Source organism: Balaenoptera acutorostrata, chromosome 16 (assembly GCF_949987535.1).
Source record: "Balaenoptera acutorostrata chromosome 16, mBalAcu1.1, whole genome shotgun sequence".
NCBI classification, from domain to species: Eukaryota; Metazoa; Chordata; class Mammalia; order Artiodactyla; family Balaenopteridae; genus Balaenoptera; species Balaenoptera acutorostrata.
In genome coordinates, this window is record NC_080079.1 from 11733525 (window position 1) to 11755317 (window position 21793).

Consider the following 21793-nt stretch of genomic DNA (forward strand, 5'->3'; position numbering starts at 1 on the left):
GCTGAAGGAACTTCTCTAAGTGGGAAACACAAGAGAAGAAAAGGACCTACAAAAACAAACCCAAAACAATTAAGAAAATGGTAATAGGAACATACATATCGATAATTACCTTAAACGTGAATGGATTAAATGCTCCAACCAAAAGACACAGGCCTGTGGAATGGATACAAAAACAAGACCCATCTATATGCTGTCTACAAGAGACCCACTTCAGACCTAGGGACACATACAGACTGAAAGTGAGGGGATGGAAAAAGATATTCCATGCAAATGGAAATCAAAAGAAAGCTGGAGTAGCTATACTCATATCAGATAAAATAGACTTTAAAATAAAGAATGTTACAAGAGACAAGGAAGGACACTACATAATGATCCAGGGATCAATCCAAGAAGAAGATATAACAATTATAAATATATATGCACCCAACATAGGAGCACCTCAATACATAAGGCAACTGCTAACAGCTATAAAAGAGGAAATTGACAGTAACACAATAATAGTGGGGGACTTTAACACCTCACTTACACCAATGGACAGATCATCCAAAATGAAAATAAGGAAACAGAAGCTTTAAATGACACAATAGACCAGATAGATTTAATTGATATTTATAGGACATTCCATCCAAAAACAGCAGATTAGGGCTTCCCCGGTGGCGCAGTGGTTGAGAATCTGCCTGCCAATGCAGGGCACACGAGTTTGAGCCCTGGTCTGGGAAGATCCCACATGCCACGGAGCAACTGGGCCCGTGAGCCACAGTTACTGAGCCTGCACGTCTGGAGCCTGTGCTCCGCAAGAAGAGAGGCCGCGATAATGAGAGGTCCGCGCACCGCGATGAAGAGTGGCCCCCGCTTGCCGCAACTAGAGAAAGCCCTCGCACAGAAACAAAGACCCAACACAGCCATAAATTAAAAAAAAAAAAAAAAAGACTAAAAAAAAAACAAAAAACAGCAGATTACACTTTCTTCTCAAGTGCACACGGAACATTCTCTAGGATAGATCACATCTTGGGTCACAAATCAAGCCTCAGTAAATTTAAGAAAATTGAAATCATATCAAGCATCTTTTCTGACCACAACACTATGAGATTAGAAATGAATTACAGGGAGAAAAACGTAAAAAACACAAACACATGGAGGCTAAACAATACATTACTAAATAACCAAGAGATCACTGAAGAAATCAAAGAGGAAATCAAAAAATACCTAGAGACAAATTACAATGAAAACATGATGATCCAAAACCTATGGGATGCAGCAAAAGCTGTTCTAAGAGGGAAGTTTAGAGCTATACAAGCCTACCTCAAGAAACAAGAAGAATCTCAAATAAACAATCTAACCTTACACCTAAAGGAACTAGAGAAAGAAGAACAAACAAAACCAAAAGTTAGCAGAAGAAATCATAAAGATCAGAGCAGAAATAAATGAAATAGAAATAAAGAAAACAACAGCAAAGATCAATAAAACTAAAAGCTTGTTCTCCGAGAAGATACACAAAATGGATAAACCATTAGCCAGACTCAGCAAGAAAAAGAGGGAGAGGACTCAAATCAATAAAATTAGAAATGAAAAAGGAGAAAGAAAAAAAAAAACTTAAAAAAAAACTACAAGAGAAATATGGCCTGAGAAAAATTTCAAGAAATATAGATAAAAGATATAATAAAAGTTAAATCTCACCTTCTTGACTTCCCCTACCCCAAACCAGTTTTTGAAGTGTGCTATGCAGAGTCTTAGGGGTCCCTAGGAACAGAAGGTGGCCTTCCAGCAGAAGCCAAGTAGGCAGGGCCCCAGGGAACCCCCCTTCTCCCATCGCTACCTCAGCAAAAGCAGCTCTGGTTTCTATGCATTTTATATACTGGATTTCACAGATTTTTAAAACAAAGGTTCCACTACCAAAGTGAGATTTGAAAACCATAGGATTAAATTACTCTAAAGATATTATCCAGCTCTACAACTCTATGATTCTGGTCTATTAAGCCAAATCCCCATAGTTGCCATTACATCTATATCAAGTTTCCATAAAATTTCCTGAGACTTTACCTTACCTCTAGCTCAAGATCCTGAGGTTCCATTTCAGAAAGTGATAGCACAGCAATTTTGGTAACTTTACAGACCTCATGGTCTCCTGGAAGTTTGCCCACCAAAGCTTTCTGCCGAATTAAAATAAGCCACCACGGTAGATCTGAAAGAGAAAAGTCATATTTAATGTCTGGCGTCTATAAAGTGGTACTGTCCCGGCAAGCTGAAGGTGAATAATCAAACACAGTGTGCAGAAGATACAACCCTTTAAAGCAGCAGTCCCCAACCTTTTAGGCACCAGGGACTGGTTTCGTGGAAGACAATTTTTCCACGCCCAAGGCGGGGTGGGGTGTGGTTCAGGTGGTAATGTGAGCGGTGCGGGGGACGGTTCACGTAGCAACGCGAGCAATGGTTCAAGCAGTAATGCAAGCGATGGGGAGCGGCAGATGAAGCTTTACCTGCTCCCCCCTCCTCCCCTCCCCCGCTCACCCTGTTGCGTGGCCCGGTTCCTAACAGGCCGTGGACTGGTACCTTTTAGAGCACAACAAAGATATAAAAATGACCCTTACATGTATGAAAAGATGTTCAATGGAGATGTAAATTTAAATGTTGCAATACCATTCTCACCCATCAGCTTGGGGATAATAAAAAAGTATGACAGCACATTCGCTGGCCAGGCTGTGGGAACCAGGCACTCTCATAGTGCTGGTGGGAACACAAATGCACACAACTTTTCTGGAGGGAAATTTTGTGATAACTAATAATAAAACATACACACTTACCTTTTAACCTAGCAATCCCACTCTTGTGAATTTACCTTGAAGACACACCTCAACAACACAAAAGTACACATACTCAAATCTATTCATGGCAGCAGTTTACAACTGGAAAATACTGGAAACAACTAGAATGCCCAGACACAGGAGAATGGCCGAATAAACTATGGCACATGTATGCAGTAGAGTACTATGCAGCTGTAAAAAAAGAATTAGAGGCGTTCTATAAACTGATAAGAAGTGATTCCTAGATATATGAAGGGGATAAACTGGATATTATTAATATACAATAAGGGTATTATATAATAAGATATAGTATTAAATCAAAGCACAAAAGAGTATGTAGAGTGTGCCACCCTTTCTGTAAGAAAGATGAGAAAATATGCACATAGCTGCTCATTTGTACAAAAAAAAAAGAGGAAAGAGAAATTAGAAATTAATGAGATTGGTTACTGAACAAGGGGTAGGTGGAAATGACATGGAAGGAAGAGAAAACAGGAATGGGATAAAAGGGATAAGGGGGATGACATCTCTCCAAGTACACCCTTTCACTTAGTTCTGACTCTTAGAATCATGGTAATGTTTCACATCCCCTCAAAAACAAGTAGTTCAAATTAACCAGAATGTGGAGGGAACCCAAAACAAAATGCAAAGAGTAACCCAACTCTGTTACATGGAATGTAAATGGAAAACGTAACCATAATGTAGGAGATAAGGAAGAAAAACTAATCTAAATAACTTTGGAAAACAGTATTTGCAAGGATAAAGACAAAAAGAACTGTATACAATATTGTACTCTGGTTAGTGAATTATTTTTCAGAAGGGTATGAGTTAGCAATTCCAAAACTACTTTATGTGTACACTAGGACTGAGCAAATAAGTAAATATATTGAAGAAAGTGGGGGAGGGGTGTAAAACAAATGAAAGAAATATTTAATAATTACAAGAAAGAAAGGAAAGAAAACACCTAGAGGCCCAATAGTTATCTTTCCAATCCAAATTTCTACTTCTCACAAAAGATTTCTATTTAACTGAGAAATGGTCTATGAAAGACAGCATCCAAAAGCAATTTTTCATTTTATGAGGCTACACCCTTTAAAAATACTACCTAATTAGTACCAAAAATAAAAATAATTGAAACAGTGTTTCAGGAATTTCTTACTATAGAAAAATAGCATGATGGATATATATTCCCCTTATGAAAAAATATTTTTTTAAAAGATATATAGTATTTTAATTTCCCCCATTTTTCCCCCAAATGTTAGTCAACTCTCATTTTAGGGAAAGTGCTCTGGAGATGTGCTTAAAGCATTTCATAAATGCAAGAATTTGGAAACATTTCATAATTCTTTATAAAATAGGGTGGAAATCTACTCCAAAGTTTCAAGGCTTTTGCAGGTCATTTCATTAATATCATTAAACTTTAACCAAGGACCTACCATGTGCTAGGAAGTACGTCAGGCATAGATTACGGTTACCAAGCACCTAACCACAATAAACCTAACACAAAATAAATAAAGCACATAATACATAATAAACTGTTGAATGCTAATACAGTCTGCTGAATAAAAAGAAATTCTTACCACAGGTCTCTTAACCTCACAGGAATAATTTCTATTTCACACTGAACAATTTAGTGTTGGCAGATTATCAGACAAGCCAACATTAGGAAGCCCTCTTCCCAGTTTATGCCTTCTTGCTTTCATATTAACATTAAGAATTGCGATTTTAAGAAATTACAGCAATGACAAAAACACAATGTGCACAATCACACGTAATAAATGTCTTTCCAATAAGCCATCTAATGGTATAGTACCAAAAATATAAAAATATTAAATTTCAAACACAGAGGTTTTACCCCACACATAGACTCACTTGGGAAACCAAAGGCATGCTTTTTTCCACAAAAACATTGGTATTGTCAATACTGATATTCAACTTACAAACCCAAATACATTTAAAAATAAAATATGCATATTTTTAGAGTTTAGCTAGCTACTCATACACAGAAACTGTGAAAAACTGAGGTGCTTCTATAAAAAAAATTACAGACTTAAGTTCAATATGCCTGAGGGATTATAATGAAGACTAAATCTGCGAAAATACAATGTAAATGATCTCAAACAAAAGAGAAAAAATTTTGTAAACAGTAGCTTTCCCTTTTCAGAGAAGCCTCAGTGTTCTGGACTTCGAGGTCAGAACTCAGACTCAAATTTTAGCTGCCTCATTTATTTATCATGTACTTCAGCTTAATACTTAACTGCTCCAGTTCTTGGTTTTCTCATCTGTAGAATGGGATAAAACCACCTATTTCAGAGAGTATCTATGAGGACTAAATAATTTTTATAATTCCTGTCATTATTACTAAGAGCTAATGTTTACCAGGTAGCAAAACATGATAAATCTACGGTAAATAAAACAACGTGGAGCCAGTACAAGAATGGACAAATGAATACTAGAAAAGACCAGAGAAGACAGACACAGACCCACATAAATACGGGCATCTAGTAAATGATAATAAAGAGGGGGAAAGCATGGTGTGTCAATAATTAGTGTTGAAATACATACTGAAGTATCTGCAGAAAAATATCTGGAATCTGCTTTGAAATAATTTAGATGCTGGGAGTGTGGGGACCATGAATAAAAATGTCTTTTTGTAGTTGACTTCCAACCAGCTCTACAAATTGCACTGGGTTAATATCTCATAAATCTTTTAATATACAGTTTCCTGTCTTACTGTTTTTAGTCTTACACACTGATCAAAATGAAAAAACTAAGAGTAAGATAGATAAGGAAATCGACATTTACTAGTTATAATCTAAGTAAGGTGGGATGATGAAAATGTCCTGGAATTAGATAGTGGTGATGGTTGTACAACCTTATGATGATACTAAACACCACTGAATTGTAATTTAAAAGAGTGAATTTTATGGTGTGTGAACTACGTCTCAATCTTTTTTTAAAAAAAGCTCCTTCTAAAGAACAAAAGAACTTGTTAGGAGTCTTACCTACCAGAGCAGAGAATAAAAAACTAAAAAGTAGGCTTCCCTAGTGGCGCAGTGGTTAAGAATCCGCCTGCCAATGCAGGAGACACGGGTTCAAGCCCTGGTCCGAGAAGATTTTCACATGCCGTGGAGCAACTGAGCCCATGCGCCACAACTACTGAGCCTGCACTCTAGAGCCCGTGAGCCACAACTACTGAGCCCCCGTGCCACAACTACTGAAGCCCACGCACCTAGAAACCATGCTTCGCAACAAGAGAAGCCACCGCAATGAGAAGCCCACGCACCACAAGGAAGAGTAGCCCCCGCTCACTGCAACTAGAAAAAGCCAGCACTCAGCAATGAAGACCCAACGCAGCCATAAATAAATAAATAAATAAATAAATAAATAAATAAATAAAAAAGAAAGAAAGAAAAAAACTAAAAAGTATATTTCCTGCCAAACACAGAGAGACAGGTATTTGAAATAGTGTTCAAAGGAACAATTAAAATCATAATGGAAAGAAAATGAAAAATTTGAATTGGACGCTAAGATATTTCTAGGCTGACCCGAGAAAACAAAACAAAACAAACAAAAACCCTCATGAGAAATAGCAATATGTATTCCTGTAATTATTTTGCCTTAGGTGAAACAAAACACAATAATAAACACATAGAAGCCTGGAAGTTCGGCAAGAATGAGCATGTTAGTTACAGGGTTAAATGATCCAAATATATTTTCTCTAGTTTGTGCTTTAAGCCAAGAAAAATGTAAAAGTATTGCTATATACCATTACTACTGTTTAGCAATCCCAGTATCCAGTCAGGCATAATTTTGTAATAAAGTTTTTAAAAGCACAAATGCAGGTTACTGCATTAATTTTTATCACCCACCAGGAAAAGAAACTTGGCTCAATTAAAGCTGCCACACTGAAATCTGGATATGCGGTACAACCATGTGTCAAAGGTAATTTAGTCTAGCAAGGTCTTACGGCATAAAGATATTTTTTCAACTTTTTAAACATTTTACAATGGGAAAAAAGGTCAATTTTGTAACCCTGACTCCTTCAGGAAAAGACAGACAGGAAAATCTGACTTCCCCAGCAAGATAAGAAAACTGATTAGGAAGTGATTATCTTGAAAAGCATGACCAGTTAGGGCAAACTAAAACAATAGTCCTGGAAAAGATTCAATTGCTTGCCCTATACAATAACTGACTCAGTTAAAAGAGGATAAGTAATGGCAGGATAAAGATTTTCATTAAAAAAACAATTTTTTTTTTCTAAAATTGGATGAAATTCTTTTCTCCCTACTCATGACCTCACCTCTAGGAAGTACTGCATCTTACATATTTCTCAACATGGCTATCCATCCTACTGACATATAGAAAAGATAAGCATTTGATCCAACAATGAATGTCTAGCAATCCTTTTCATTTTTATTAATGTTAATTCGATAGGAAATAAAGGAATACATTCCATTTGTTTAAAAATGTAAACATTACATATACAACTAATGTTCCCTTTGACCATTGTTCCCCACTCCATGGCAATTCTTTAAATCTAATCCAAACCCCACCTTGTGAGTTCTCTCATATAAGGAGACTAGCAGAGATGCAGAGCAATTGGTTACCATTGTTGGCATTAGTCCTTTTAATCTTACTTGAGAGTTTAACAATGACCTTTTAAACATACATAATTTAGGGAATTCCCTGGCGGTCCCGTGGTTAGGACTCTGCGCTTCCATTACATGGGGCACGGCTTCAATGATCCCTGGTCGGGGAACTGAGTTCCCACATTCTTTGAGAATGAGCCCCTAATAAGTATTTGGTGGTGTAATTTACCTTTTTTTTTTTTTCTTTTGATGCAACACAACTTTATCTAGTCTTTCCAAAGCATTCAATTTAGCCTTCATAGAAACAGGAAGTCTTTCTTTTTGTATCAATACTCATAGTTGATGGGCTTATTTAATTATGTAATTACAATATCGAGTAAAACAAGTATGAACAGGATTGGAAATAAACACGATCCACCAGAAGAGAGAGGGCTTCCTACCCAGTCTCCACCGGCCTTCAGAGCATCCAATGCATCTACCAACAGACTCTGCAGAGGCAGGTGAGGCATGTTGGTTACTCTGGCAAAGAGGTTAAGTGAGATTCAACTAAAAGAGCCCCTAGTGATAGAAATACATAGGCAGTACATATTCTGTGGGCCAGACACTTGAAGTGAATGAAATATTTGCGTGAAAATGATTTTGCTTTTCTGATTTTTTTCTTCTAGCTCACCTTTTCCAAAGACTGGTTCTGATTTGAACTGGTTCAGCGGGATTTTTTTTTTAAGACTTAATTCTTTTAGAGAAAAAAAAACTTATTTATTTACTTCTGTAGCATACAAAGGTTCTGTTTTCACTGCTCTTTTGGACACTTTCGAGTTTCTCTGTGTCTCTCTATAAACATTCATGTTATGACCAAAAGCAAAAATAAAACAGAAGGTGGGTCTGATAATGACTCTCATGTGTTTTCCTCCTTTAGCTTGCCCTGATCCTGCAGACTATATTCTTGAGGACAAAGCACTTCCTTCACCTCTCCTAGGTCCACGTCACCTGGAGCGTCCACCAGGAGAAGCTGGGAAATGACAAAGCAGAGAGAACCCTGCTGCCTTAACACTCGAAATCAGCACAATAGAATTTATAATTATATCCATATGCCAATAAATACTAACCCAGGTGGTTACTACATACTCCAAAGTTGTAACATAATATTCAAATAACAAATATTTAAATTGTTGAAGAGCGTCTGTAGGTTACACCTCTAATAAATGCTCAGAGTCTGCATTTGCACCAGATGAATCAGAGAATGGAGATGTGTTGGTAAGAAGGAAAAAAGAGAATTAGGAAAGGGGATTATAGTTGGCTCACCTTTCCTTTCTTCTGTGTCAAGCTGATAATAAGAATACTCATACATTTCTCTGCCGTTTCAAGTTGACAGTCTAACTAATAAATTTAAGCCAAATGACTCATTGCTCTTTTTATATTTTAAGGCTTAGGTGCATACAAATTTAAAATTGCTATATCTTTCTGGTGACTTGAACTTTTGCTATTTTTGAAATGTATATCTCTTTATGCTTCTTGCCTTAAAGTCTGTTTTCATATTGGGATAGACACATTATTTTTCAGTAGATTAGCATTTGCTTGGTTTCTTTTTTCTATCCTTTTACTTTGGACCATTCTATATACATATACATATACCTAAGGTATTTGTCTTAAAAGCAGCTTATAGATGAATTTTATTGTTTTTCCATTATGAAAAGCTTTTTTAACTGAGTACTAAGTCCATTCGTATGTAATGTAATTGTTGATAAACTTAAGAATCATTCTAGGGCTTCCCTGGTGGCGCAGTGGTTGAGCATCTGCCTGCCAATGCAAGGGACACGGGTTCGAGCCCTGGTCTGGGAAGATCCCACATGCCGCGGAGCAACTAGGCCCGTGAGCCACAACTACTGAGCCTGCGCGTCTGGAGCCTGTGCTCCGCAACAAGAGAGGCCGCGATAGTGAGAGGCCCGCGCACCACGATGAAGAGTGGCCCCCGCTTGCCGCAACTAGAGAAAAGCCCTCGCATAGAAACAAAGACCCAACACAGCCAAAAATAAATATAAATAAATAAATTTAAAAAAAAACAAAAAACAAAACAAAACAAAAAAAAAAAGAATCATTCTACCGTCTTACCATTTGTCCCACCTGTTCTACATGCTTTCTTTTCTTGCCTTCTTTTGGATTATTAAGTGTTAAAATTATTATTATTCCATTTCCCCCTTTATTAGTTTTTTACAATCTTTTATTAAGCTATTAGTGGTTATATTGTAGGGTCTGATAATACGAGCCCTAACTTACAAAAGCCTAATGTAAATTAGTATTTTTGCCAGTTCCTGGACAGTGAAAGGACCTTAGAACACCAGCCCTTTCTAGCTCACTATTGTTACTATTATTGTTGTGTGTTTTCATTCTGCGTTAATTTTAAACCTCATATAAAGCCAACTTTATTTAAATTTACCAACACATTTACTCTTTCCATTGAACTTCACTCCTTCCTACAACTCCACACTCCCATCTGGAATCATGTTCCTTTTACCTGAAGAATTCTTAGTATTTCTTTTAGTGCAGATACTGCTGATGACAAATTCTTTCAGTTTGTTTGGCTCAAAATGTCCTTTTTTCCTTAATTTTTGAAGGTATAAAATTCTAGACAGGCACTTTGAAGACAGCATTCCACTGTCTTCCCGCTTCCATTGTTCCTATCAAGGCTGATTGAATGCCCTTGAATTTAATGTGTGGTTTTTCTCTGGCTGCTTTAGGATGTTTTCTTTGTCTTTAGTTTTCATCAGTTTTACTACAAGGTGCCTAAGTGTGGTTTTCTTTGTATTTTTTCCCTTGCAGTTCAAAGTATTTCTTGACATTGTGACTTGTATTTATAGTTGGTTTTAGAAAATTCTTGGCTATTATCTCTTCAAATACTGCTAGTCTCTTGCTGTCAGAAACAATCTGTCTAGTTTCTCTTGATCTCATTTTTTAAAATGTACGAAGTATCTTTAAATGATCCATTATATAATATATTAACACACTATGCATTTTAAGAGCTCTAATAATTGGGTAATGTCTTAACGGCTTATCTCAAGATAAATTATGTTCCAATTTGAAGGATCCTGCTTTTCTTTTTTTTTTTAAACAAATCTTTGGTAGGAATTTAAATTCAGTCCAATGTGTGCATAAAACCTACTTCACTGACACCTATTGCATAAGCTATTAATTGGCCATTTAGTACTTTTAAATGAATATGAGCATAAGTCTATAGGTTTTATGCAAACTTATGCATGAATTTAAATTTCTACTAAAAGATATGGATTCATGGTATGTTTAATATAATTTTTTGCTTTATATATAAGGTTATTTCTATTTTTTAAAACTACATTAAGAAAAATGCTTTCTTTTCCTAATGGAAATAGAGCAGTATACATCTTTTAATATATTTCAGGGAGCAATGTACACCATTATACATCAGGTAAGTAGAAATACAAGTAACAGTACCAGCACACCAGAGCTATTTTTTTCAAAGTACATCATATTGGGCTTCTAATACTCTCAGTGACCAAAGAGCCAATTATTAATTTGTTCATCTTCCAAGCATAGTAGCTACTCAGTGTTTCTTGATGGGTTGCTCTGTTGCCTACTAAAGTTTTCTAAGTCTGGGTATATAGAAAACTGACAATGACTCATAAGGACAGCATCTAGGGCAAGAGGTACACTTATTAGGCTCCATTTCAAAGGTACCAAATGGTGGAATCAGAAGCATCTTCAGCTTAACCTATGAATTTAAATTCATCCTAATAATAAAATCCCTAATAATGACCTGCCATAAAATGAAATAATCTATTATACGCCATAAAAATGTAAAGTCTTTTCCATTTATAATAGTCCTAGAAAACTATAAAAGTCTAACTTATAGAGTATCAATGGGCAAAATGAGTTTCTATATAAAAGTACATTCTCCAGGGAGTCCCCTGGCAGTCCTGGTTAGGACTCCACGCTTTCACTGCTGAGGGCACGAGTTCAATCCCTGGTTGGGGAACTGAGATCCCACAAGCCGCATGGTGCGGCCAAACAAAAAATAAAAAGTGGGGACTTCCCTGGTGGCACAGTGGTTAAGAATCCGCCTGCCAGTGCACGGGACACAGGTTCGAGCCCTGGTGAGGGAAGATCCCACATGTTGCGGAGCAACTAAGCCCGTGTGCCACAACTACTGAGCCTGTGCTCTAGAGCCCGCGAGCCACAACTACTGAAGCCCGCGCGCCTAGAGCCCGTGCTCCGCAACAAGAGAAGCCACCACAATGAGAAGCCCGCGCACCGCAACGAAGAGTAGCCCCCTCTCGCTGCAACTAGAGAAAGCCCGTGCACAGCAACGAAGACCCAACGCAGCCAAAAATAAATAAAATAAAATAAAAATTTTAAAAGTCAACATTATAAAAATTAAAAATAAAAAGTACTGAGTGAACTGATGAGGATGAGTATAATTTTTGTGACTTTCTGTCTGAATTAAAAATAAAAAAAAAAAAAAAAAAAAAAAAAAAAATCCCACAAGGACTCAGAGGCAAAGAATATACAAATCAATTTTCGCTGCAAAGTAAAGGAGCTGTTACAGTGGAGGATTACTGGACTGAATGTCAATATTATGACATAGTATGAGTGTGTTTCATGTTTGGTAATTGCAATCATTGTTGCTTTTGTTGTGGTCATCCATGTACAATGCTTGGTGTCAGTCTATTTATCTCTTGTAAAAATAAAATACAGTGTGTGTGTGTGGAAAAAAAAATAAAAAAAAATAAAAGACTAAAAAAAATTTAAAAAATAAAAAAAATAAAAAGTACATTTTCCAGATAACTATATCTTTATCTTCCTGAAGTGCTAAGATGTTTTCTTACATGTTTATTTAAAATGTTAATATATTACATACTTTCCTACCTATTAAACCCAGGCATACTAAATATAATTGGGATTTTTATTTATGATGAAGGTTTATCATCATGAAGATAAATTACTGCTTTGGAGGGTGACATAAGTATGCTTCAGGGTTGGAGGTGATTGGCCCCTGTGCATGAAGGGACCCAAGCCTACCGGCTGTAACAAACCTGATAGCCAAGAACCAAGAATCTTCTTTCTTAAACACAATTAGACCTGATAATAATTTGATTGTAATCACTTCAAAATGTTCAATAAGAATATAAAGGAGGAAATAAATATAGGAAGAACGTTTATAGCTGGCCCATACAGTCAGTCAGTCAATCTTACCTTAATAAGCCTCTTCTCTTTATGGAGCAAAAAAACTTTTAATATCACTGCCATAGGGATCACTGAGGGAAACAACTAGAGTTTAAGAACAAATTCATTTATAACTAGAAAATGGAACGATCATGAAACAGAAGAGGCAAGCTGGCTTGCCTCTAAAGTTTCTCTCTGCCTGAGGATATAAAAATCTGCCAGTTAGAGGTATGCTCAGAACTAAGCAGCATGCTTATGTGATGACCCTTGGGAGAGCTCAGAACTATGGGTCACCTTCATGTGTCTAGTTCAAGTACTGCTCCTACTGGGGAGGTGGAACCATCTGTACCAAGGAGATTGGAGCTCAGATCAGGGACAAGGGAGGTGATGGAAAATTCTGAAGCATAAAGTAATGGAGCAGGCTGAGGGGAGCAAAGAGAGGAGGGAAGGGTCATTCAGCACAGAGGTACCTGGGAAGAGAGTAAAAGGAAGACGGAAGCAAAAACCAGAGACAAGAAGATGCCAAAGAAAGGAACCACTTGTACCACTTGGCTGCCTGCTTCCAAGACCCAAAGCTATTAACAGAATAGGTCAGCTAAACTACAATTAAAGAATCTTTTAAGGATTAACCAGGAACCTAGTCACCAATGTAAATCTTACCTCCAAAATAAGTAGTTCTGAGACCCTCATGAATGAAAAAGTGAATATAAAATGACTGTTTTTAAATTACATTTTAGATTATTTGGTAGAAATGTTATGTTACGAATAATACTGTTTCTTTTCTTTTTTTTTGGCTGAGTTGGGTCTTCGTTGCTGCCCGCGGGCTTTCTCTAGTTGCGGCGAGCGGGGGCTACTCTTCGATGCGGTGCGCGGACTTCTCATTGTGGTGGCTTCTCTTGTTGCAGAGCACAGGCTCTAGGCGTGTGGGCTTCAGTAGTTGTGGCACGTGGGCTTCAGTAGTTGTGGCTCACGGGCTCTAGAGTGCAGGCTCAGTAGTTGTGGCACACGGGCTTAGTTGCTCTGCGGCATGTGAGATCTTCCCTGACCAGGGATTGAACCTGTGTCCCCTGCATTGGCAGGTGGATTCTTAACCACTGCGCCACCAGGGAAGTCCCGAATAACACTGTTTCTTTAAAATACTTCCTTCAAATCAACTTTAGTACATGAAAAAAAGTCACCTTTGTTACCAAAAGGTAGATTACTTCATTTTTAGATTAAGTTAAAATCAGAAGTAATGACAACAGGATACAACAAAAGCTATTCTCTGACTTAAAAATTTTCAATGGCTTTATTGAGATATAATTTATATACCATAAAATTCACTCATTTTAAGTATAACAAGTCAACGATTTTGATGAATTTAGAGTTGTACAACCATCATCGCAATCCTTACATGTTTTTATTATATGAGTTGTCAGTAGACAATAAAACAATCCACTTCTCTCAAGTGCAATTGTACGCAGACAATTAAACTTGTATTTAAACAGAAGCACTATCTAAAGACCGTGCCTGAGAAGCAGGCCTCCAGCAGAGGCTGAGAGCTCTGAAGGGACCCTGTCAGGCTTCTCTTCCTTTTTCTCCAGTGCCCTTGAGCAGTGGGGTTTTCTAATGGCTTTTTAGGAAACTACTAAGGCAATGCTGGCGACACTCCATTCATTCATCACTAAAGTATAAAAAATATTTCATGTCGTTGAGTGTCATAGCAAGGTCTCCACTGACAGCCACGGACTAAAATAAAACTTTTAAAATCATACGCATAATACATTTTAGCATTTTAATGATCAAGATATCCTCACCGGGCTTCCCTGGTGGCGCAGTGGCTGAGAATCTGCCTGCCAATGCAGGGGACACGGGTTCGAGCCCTGGTCTGGGAAGATCCCACATGCCGCGGAGCAACTGGGCCCGTGAGCCACAACTACTGAGCCTGCGCGTCTGGAGCCTGTGCCCCGCAACGGGAGGGGCCGCTATAGTGAAAAGGCCCGCGCACCGCGATGAAGAGCGGCCCCCGCACCGCGATGAAGAGTGGCCCCCACTTGCCGCAACTAGAGAAAGCCCACACACGAAAACTAAGAGACCCAACACAGTCATAAATAAATAAATAAATAAAATAAATAAAGTATTAAAAAAAAACTATTAAAAAAAAAAAACTAGAAAAAATATTGTCAGTCCTATTAAAAAAAAAAAAAAAAAAAAAGATATCCTCACCACTTTAAAAGTGGAGAAACAGCAGATGGTGTGTACTATTTGAATGAATGGGAGCGACTTGAGTGAACTGTGTCTGTAGCTGCTCAATACTAGGAGTAGTAATTCACTTAATTACTACTAACCTAAGAGCCTCTATTGCTAAATTAATCAAGATTCCTGACAATTCTCTCTACAAACTATTTCTGAATATATCGTGGGAAAAATACTTTTGCATTTTATATTCAGATATTTCTTACCCTAACGAGCTTATCCTCTTCTCAGTCTTCAAAACACGTATCCCCCGGGGATACGTTCCAGGACCCCAAGTGGATGCCTGAAACCACAGATAGAACCAAGCCCTATATATACATTCTTTCTTGAACACTGGGATCATTACTAAGTAAAATAAGCATTACTTGAACACAGCACTGTGATACCTCGACAGTCGATCTGATAACTGAAACGATTACTAAGTGACTAATGGGCTGATAGCATACAGTGTGGATGAGCTGGACAAAGGGACGATTCACATCCCAGGCAGGAGGAAGCAGAACAGTGAGATTGCATCACACCGCTCGGGATGGCGTGTAATTTAAAACTTATGAATTGTTTGGAATTTTCCATTTAATATATTCGGACCATGGTTGACCGCAGGTAACTGAAACTTCGGAAAGTGAAACCACGGATGGGGGTGGGGGGACTACTGGAGATTTTAATTTAAAGAGTTTTTGTAATCTGTTTAAAACCTCCAGCCTCAAGCAATCTCTTCCTGGCTCTGTGATGATATAGCTATCTCCTGGATGGAAGGCATCCCTAAGGAAGTTGTGTTTGGGTTGAGGCCTGAAATATTAGTAAGATAATCTGGACAGGGCCAAGGTGAGGGGTGGGGAGTGAGAGGAGAGTAGTCGTTGGCAGAGTTAGCAGCTGTGCAAAAAGACTCCCGTGATTGAGAAAACACATTTCAGGCCTCAACTCAGACATCACTTCCTCAGGGATGCCTTCTATCCAGGACCCCCCGCTACCACCAGTCAGGCCCCTCTGCTATGTGCTTCACAACATCCCACGTTTTTCTTCTTCAGAAGCTTATGTTTAATGATAAAATTCTGATGGGGTAATTAATGTCTATCTCTTGGCTTCGATTCTATGCTCCTGGAAGCTTTGAATTTTGTTCATCCTGCAGCCCCCAGCACACAATAGGCACTCCATAAGTATTTATTAAATAACTATTTGCTGAATATTTTTGAATAGCCACTGCACAGGGGGACACAGCAGTGAGCAAAACACACCTAGCCCCTGTCTTGGAGCTTATACCCTGGGGAAGGAGGATGGGTGGAAGAGGACAAACGAAAAAGAAGAAAACAAAAAATTAATGTGTAATTACAACTGTGGTAAGAATTTGACTATCATCCTTACTTCCCCCCGGACACTACAACGAATAGAAGACAATGATTTTTCATGAAGCTTTACTTTTCCTTCATCTATTTAGCATATTACATGTCCCTTCTACTTTCTGTTCCTCATCTTAATAAATCCCAAGTGATCAAACCAAAGTCAGACACCTTCAGGTTGTCAAAAATAGACTGCATTAGACCCTGGCTGAAAGTCCACCTGCCTGCAAATGTCTGGGGAAGACACCTTCCAAACTGAAGAAAGGCTAATGGTTCTAAATAGTTGTTTTCTAGGCACCAGGGTTAATAGAACAATTTTGGGGACAGAACTTGCTAAAAGGAAGGGCAATTATCAGCAAAGGATACCACAACCAAATAATACTTTTAAATTCTTCCACCACACATTTTTCTGAAGGGGCAGATGGATTATAAAATATAACCTTCACTAATGCTACTAATATTTCACTTCTAAAAACATTACTTTTTATAATCCCCACCATGTCACCTTTTAGTGACATGTTAGTATCATTAGTTTCAGTAAACATTAAAATTATTGGAAAAAAAAGTCTAAGTTTAAAATTTGTTCAAAATTGTATAGCTAGAACTTAAGTGGTTCTCTAGTGATATATGTGACACCTCTAAGTTACCTTTAGAACTAAGGAAAAAACAGTAATAGCCAGCATCTATTGAATGCCTACTATTAACAGGAGCTATGCTAAGCACTTCATGTGAGTTTTATTAAATCTTACAATAAACGTATCTAGGAGGTGTCATCATCTTTGTCTTATAGTTGGCAACTGAGGCTTGGAGGAAGTAACATGATCCAAGGCAACTGTGTGATCTTAAGGTTAGTCCACTGCTGGGGCCAGTGCCTACTCAGTGACATTTGGGGAATGGCCTATTCCACTGTAAAATAAAGGGTCAGAAGCAATGGTGGGAATTCTCTTTGACATGCTTTTGCAGTGAGCTTTCCAGTGGATGTCAGGTTCCTGTTAAGGGCTGAATTATGTTCCCTTAAAATTCATATGTTTGAATCCTAACCCCCAGTGCCTCAGAATGTGACCCTATTCTAAAGAGTGGGATCTTTAAAGATGTAAGTAAGTTAAATGAGGTCATTAGGGAGGGCTCTAATCCAATATGACTGGTGTCCTTATAAGAGGAAATTTGAAGACAGACACACACAGAGAGAAGACAATGTGAAGATGATGTGAAGACACAAGGAGAAGACAGCCATCTACAAGCCAACGAAAGAGGTCTCAGAAGAAATCAACCCTGATGAAACCTTGATCTTGGACTTCAAGCCTCCAGAACTGCAAGAAAATAAATATCTATTTAAGCCCCCCAGTCTGTGGAACTTCGCTGCAGCAGCCCTAGCCAACTACTAACGGTTCCTAAGTCATGACTGCTTACATCCCATGAGCTTGATGACAGTCATGGCTCACCCACGCCGTTTTTAGACTGTCAATGACAACTATTCAAGTAAACTTATGTTCCCATCTCACTAGGCAAGAACAAAAATTCGTGCATTAATATGTAGAGACTAAGTAGGAGGGAAACAGCAGTGAGAAAAAGTTTAAGTACAGACATTTTATTCCCCTCATCTTCTACCCCCAGAAGGTAAGATGGCCCCGTAGGAAAATGCACATGGAGTGATTATCTCGGTTATAACACATACCAGGAACACACTGCCCATTGGCCAAGCTGGTAGTGTGATCAGAGCAACAGCTTTAATGGGACACAGGGAGGGGAGGAGATGAGGCATGCCCAGGACAGAGGATGAAGAAAGAGAAGGTGACAAGAGTAAGATGGATGCTCAGGGGGTGGGAGCTGGGGGTGGAGTGATACACAGGGTGCGGCTGCAGTTCTCTCCTGGGTGAGGGGAAGAAGAACAGCAGGGGGCCCAGAAAAGACTTTCCTTGCTTCCTCCCCACACCCTTTCTTAACAGCCAAACCTTAGAAGTGATGGGGCAGGAGGAAGAAAAAAAAAAAAGGGACATAGGTTAGGAGAGTGAAAAAGTGAGACACCTTCCTGGCCCTTCTTTACTTCTTTTTAGTATTTTTTTCTCTAGTTCACTCTATTCCCCACCTTTCCCTCTTCCAAAATATCCTATATAACAGATGTCTACACTGCCTACCAACTTCTTGTTTTTGGTCCAAAGAAAGGCACATGGTGCAAGGAGAGAAAGTACATGTAAACAGGGGCTGACCACAGGAAATGCCCACACCTCCGCTACCTCCTAATGACCATACTTTGACTGCATCAAACTCATCAGCCAGTAACATATTTGTACATTGCTTGTAGGAAATGACTTTGGGTTGTCTGCCAAGTGCAAACCCTCCTGCTTTGCTTACCCGTCCCGCTTAGAGCAGTGGGCATGTTTGAACTTTGTGACCAGGGAAGGTCCCTGGCTCAAGGTAAGCCAAAAAGTCTCTTCCCTAGGGGTCTGAACTAGATAGCTAGTCAGTCTCCAGGGGTTGTAGGGAATATCAGATGTTGGTTGGCTTGACGGCTGAGGTTGGTTTGAGTACCACATAAATGCATAAATTCTGCTGCACATAACACAGAAACAGACACAGCCAAAAGAAGAGAAGACTGTAGGAGCTGTACAGGGGGAAGTGGTGGTCAGATACCACCTGCCGCAAAAGTAATCTCAGATCCTGAACAAATCCATTTCTTGGTTTTGTTCCCTTGAATTCCTAATAAAAATTTGTTTGCATAAACTGATAGGTTTGTATTTGCAACCAAAGATTTGATGAGATAGTGATAATTTACTAAGCACTTTTAGGTATATTATTTTATTCGAGACTCACAATACCCTAAGGAAAAAAAGCGGGCAGTTATTTTTACTCTTGTTTTACAGTTCATAAAGTAGAGGCTCCGGGGCGTTGTGGCCCCCAATGAACCACCCTCCTGGGATGCAAACCCTTGTGAAACCCCTTCCCACGTTAGCTCTACATTTGGATGTGTGACCTCCTTAGACCAATGGGATATTAGCAAGCTCAGTGACACAAGCAGAGGCTTGATAAGCCCTTATACATTGGAACTTGTCATCTTAGCACCCTGAAAGGATACCCAGGTATCCAGGAGAGAGAGGCCCCAAGGAGATGCCTTGTGAGAAGAGACACATGGACAGAGATGCCACATGAAGGAAAACTGAGATGCCCCCAGGCAAACCCCCAGATGAATGTTGCCACATGGATGACCCCAGCCAACAGAAGAAAAGGGCAGAAGAGCCGTGTGGTTAACCCATAGAATCGTGAGCTATTATACGCTGTTGTTGTTTTAAGGCGTTAACTTTTGGGACAGCTTGTTACACAGCAACAGATGAAACAGATATTATGTAACTTCTCCTATACCTCAAAGCTAATAAATAAAGCCTGAATTCAGGTCTCTTGACTCATGTCAGTGATTTATTCACTGTTTCAAGATGTAACTGAAATTGGAGAAAAATAACTCCAAAGTTTCATAAGCTTCACTTAAACAATAGAAAATGAATTTTAGCTCAGAACATTCAACTGTGAAATTATCCTGTCAGCATATAAATGAATTAAAGATATACGTATGTAAATGTGGACGGGTAGGAGAGTGTGACTAAAATACTTAGCATGTTACACAATGTCTAATGCTTTTCTCCTTTGTATTGAAAGAATTTAAAAACTACCAAAGACAGAACGTACAATAATGCTCACAGTGGTATTATTTCTAATGGCAAAAAACAAACAATGACAAAAATTACCCAATGACAGAAAAAAGGACAAATTATGTATGATATATTCATGCAATCGTGAAAATAAGGAACTAAAGTTTCCTATATCAACGTGGATAAATCCCAAAGCATCAAGTTGTGGGAGTGGAGGGGAGAAGTGAAAGAACACAGACAGCTTAGTATCATTGATATAAAATTCCCCAAACACAAGCCTCAGCAACATATTGTTGAGGGATATATACATAACAACAGCAATAATGAAAATCAAGGGACTAATAAGTACAATATTCAAAATCGCAGACTCTCTTGAAGGGAAGAAGGCAGGAGAGGATATACTTGGAGAAAGGCAGTGAGGGCTCCAAAGACATTCGTCATGTTTCATTCCTTAATCTAGGTGGTAGATAAGTGTGTGTTTGTTTTTCAGCAAGCTATACTGCGTATCCGTGATAAATAGCTTTTTGTGTCTATAAAATAGTTAACACATTTTAGAAAATAACCACAAGAATCTAGCAAAAGAAAACTAGACTGTCTCTGGCAATTTGTGCTTTATATTATCCAGAAATCAACCTAGCTTCCAAACGTGCAATAATTTTATCTTAAAAGCATTTTTAAAAGCACACTACAGAGGTAGCTACACTCCCAATAACACAGCAGTAACAGCAAAGCTTCCTATAGTTCTTAACTCACATTAAAATCGATATCAAAGGAAAAACAGATATTTAAATTTAGTGTTTAAAATATTTCATTCAGTCCTTTTCATGATTTTTTGGGACCTGCCTACATAACAGCTACCTTCTTACAAACAAAATTCCCTCTGAACTCAGCACAGGTGCCTGTCCTTCAAAGGGAGGGCTTAGTGAATGACCTAGACCTTCCATGAATTTGCCTGCCCTGGATACAGCTCCTGGAAAGGACTGCACTGTGTACTACCAGACCCATACTCCTCCCTGGCCAGAGCTGACTACATTAGGAATGGACAGCTAACCCAAAGCCAAGCAGTCCTGGTCTGACACCTGCCTACCTCTCCAGCCTTATTCTTACTGTCCTCTCCCTCAAAATCAGTATGGTTGGTGTATCTTTCTGTCAGAGCACCTAACACAATTAACAAATAATTATACATTTATTTCAATGATTACTCACTAATGTCTCACTTCCCTCTTAAACCATAAGCTCCGCTCATGGTGGGAACAGGTCAGTTATTGCTCATTATGGTATCCCACCGACTAGCACAGTTCCTGACACAATTCCTAAAAACAGGCATTTAATAGCTTGTGGGGGGTCTTTTTAAGAGGAAGAAAGGATTTTAATATTATGCCCCCCTTTCTCTAAAGCTTTTTGGGCATCCCTTGGAGATACTGTGGATTCAGTTCCAGACAACTGCAATAAAGCAAATAAAATGAGTCACACAGAATTTTTTGGTCTCCCAGTGTACAGTTGTTTACACTAAACTGTAGTCTATTACGTGGACTGAAGTCCACTGTAGTCTATTAAGTGGACTGGCATTACGTCTAAAAAATGTACATACCTTTATTAAAAATACTTTCTTGCTGAATATACAATGGAGAAGACAGTCTCTTCAGCAAGTGGTGTTGGGAAAGCTGAACAGACCACGTAAATCAATGAAGTTAGAACACTCCCTCACACCATGCACAAAAATAAACTTAAAATGGCTTAAAGACTTAAATATAAGACGTGACACCATAAAACTCCTAGAAGAGAACATAGGCAAAACATTCTGACATAAATAGTACCAATGTTTTCTTAGGTCAGTCTCCCAAGGCAATAGAAATAAAAGCAAAAAGAAACAAATGGGACCTAATCCAAACCTATAAGCTTTTGCACAGCAAAGGAAACCATAAACAAACAAACAGATAATCTACAGACTAGGAGAAAATCTTTGCAAACCATGTGACCGACAAGCGCTTATTTCC

General features: G+C 38.5%; 1 protein-coding gene across 5 annotated transcripts in view; it reads right to left on the bottom strand.

Moving 5' to 3' along the window:
• The window catches only part of INPP5F (inositol polyphosphate-5-phosphatase F), a 93560-nt gene that overhangs the window by 49959 nt on the left and 21808 nt on the right, over positions 1-21793 (bottom strand). For all 5 annotated transcript variants that reach the window (XR_009005577.1, XM_057530344.1, XM_057530343.1 and 2 more), the window contains one exon: positions 2046-2182. Coding sequence is in view for 4 of the 5 variants with exons in the window: in XM_057530344.1 (XP_057386327.1) it covers positions 2046-2182 (137 nt within the window). In the remaining variant the exon portion in view is untranslated. The remainder of the gene's footprint in view (positions 1-2045; positions 2183-21793) is intronic.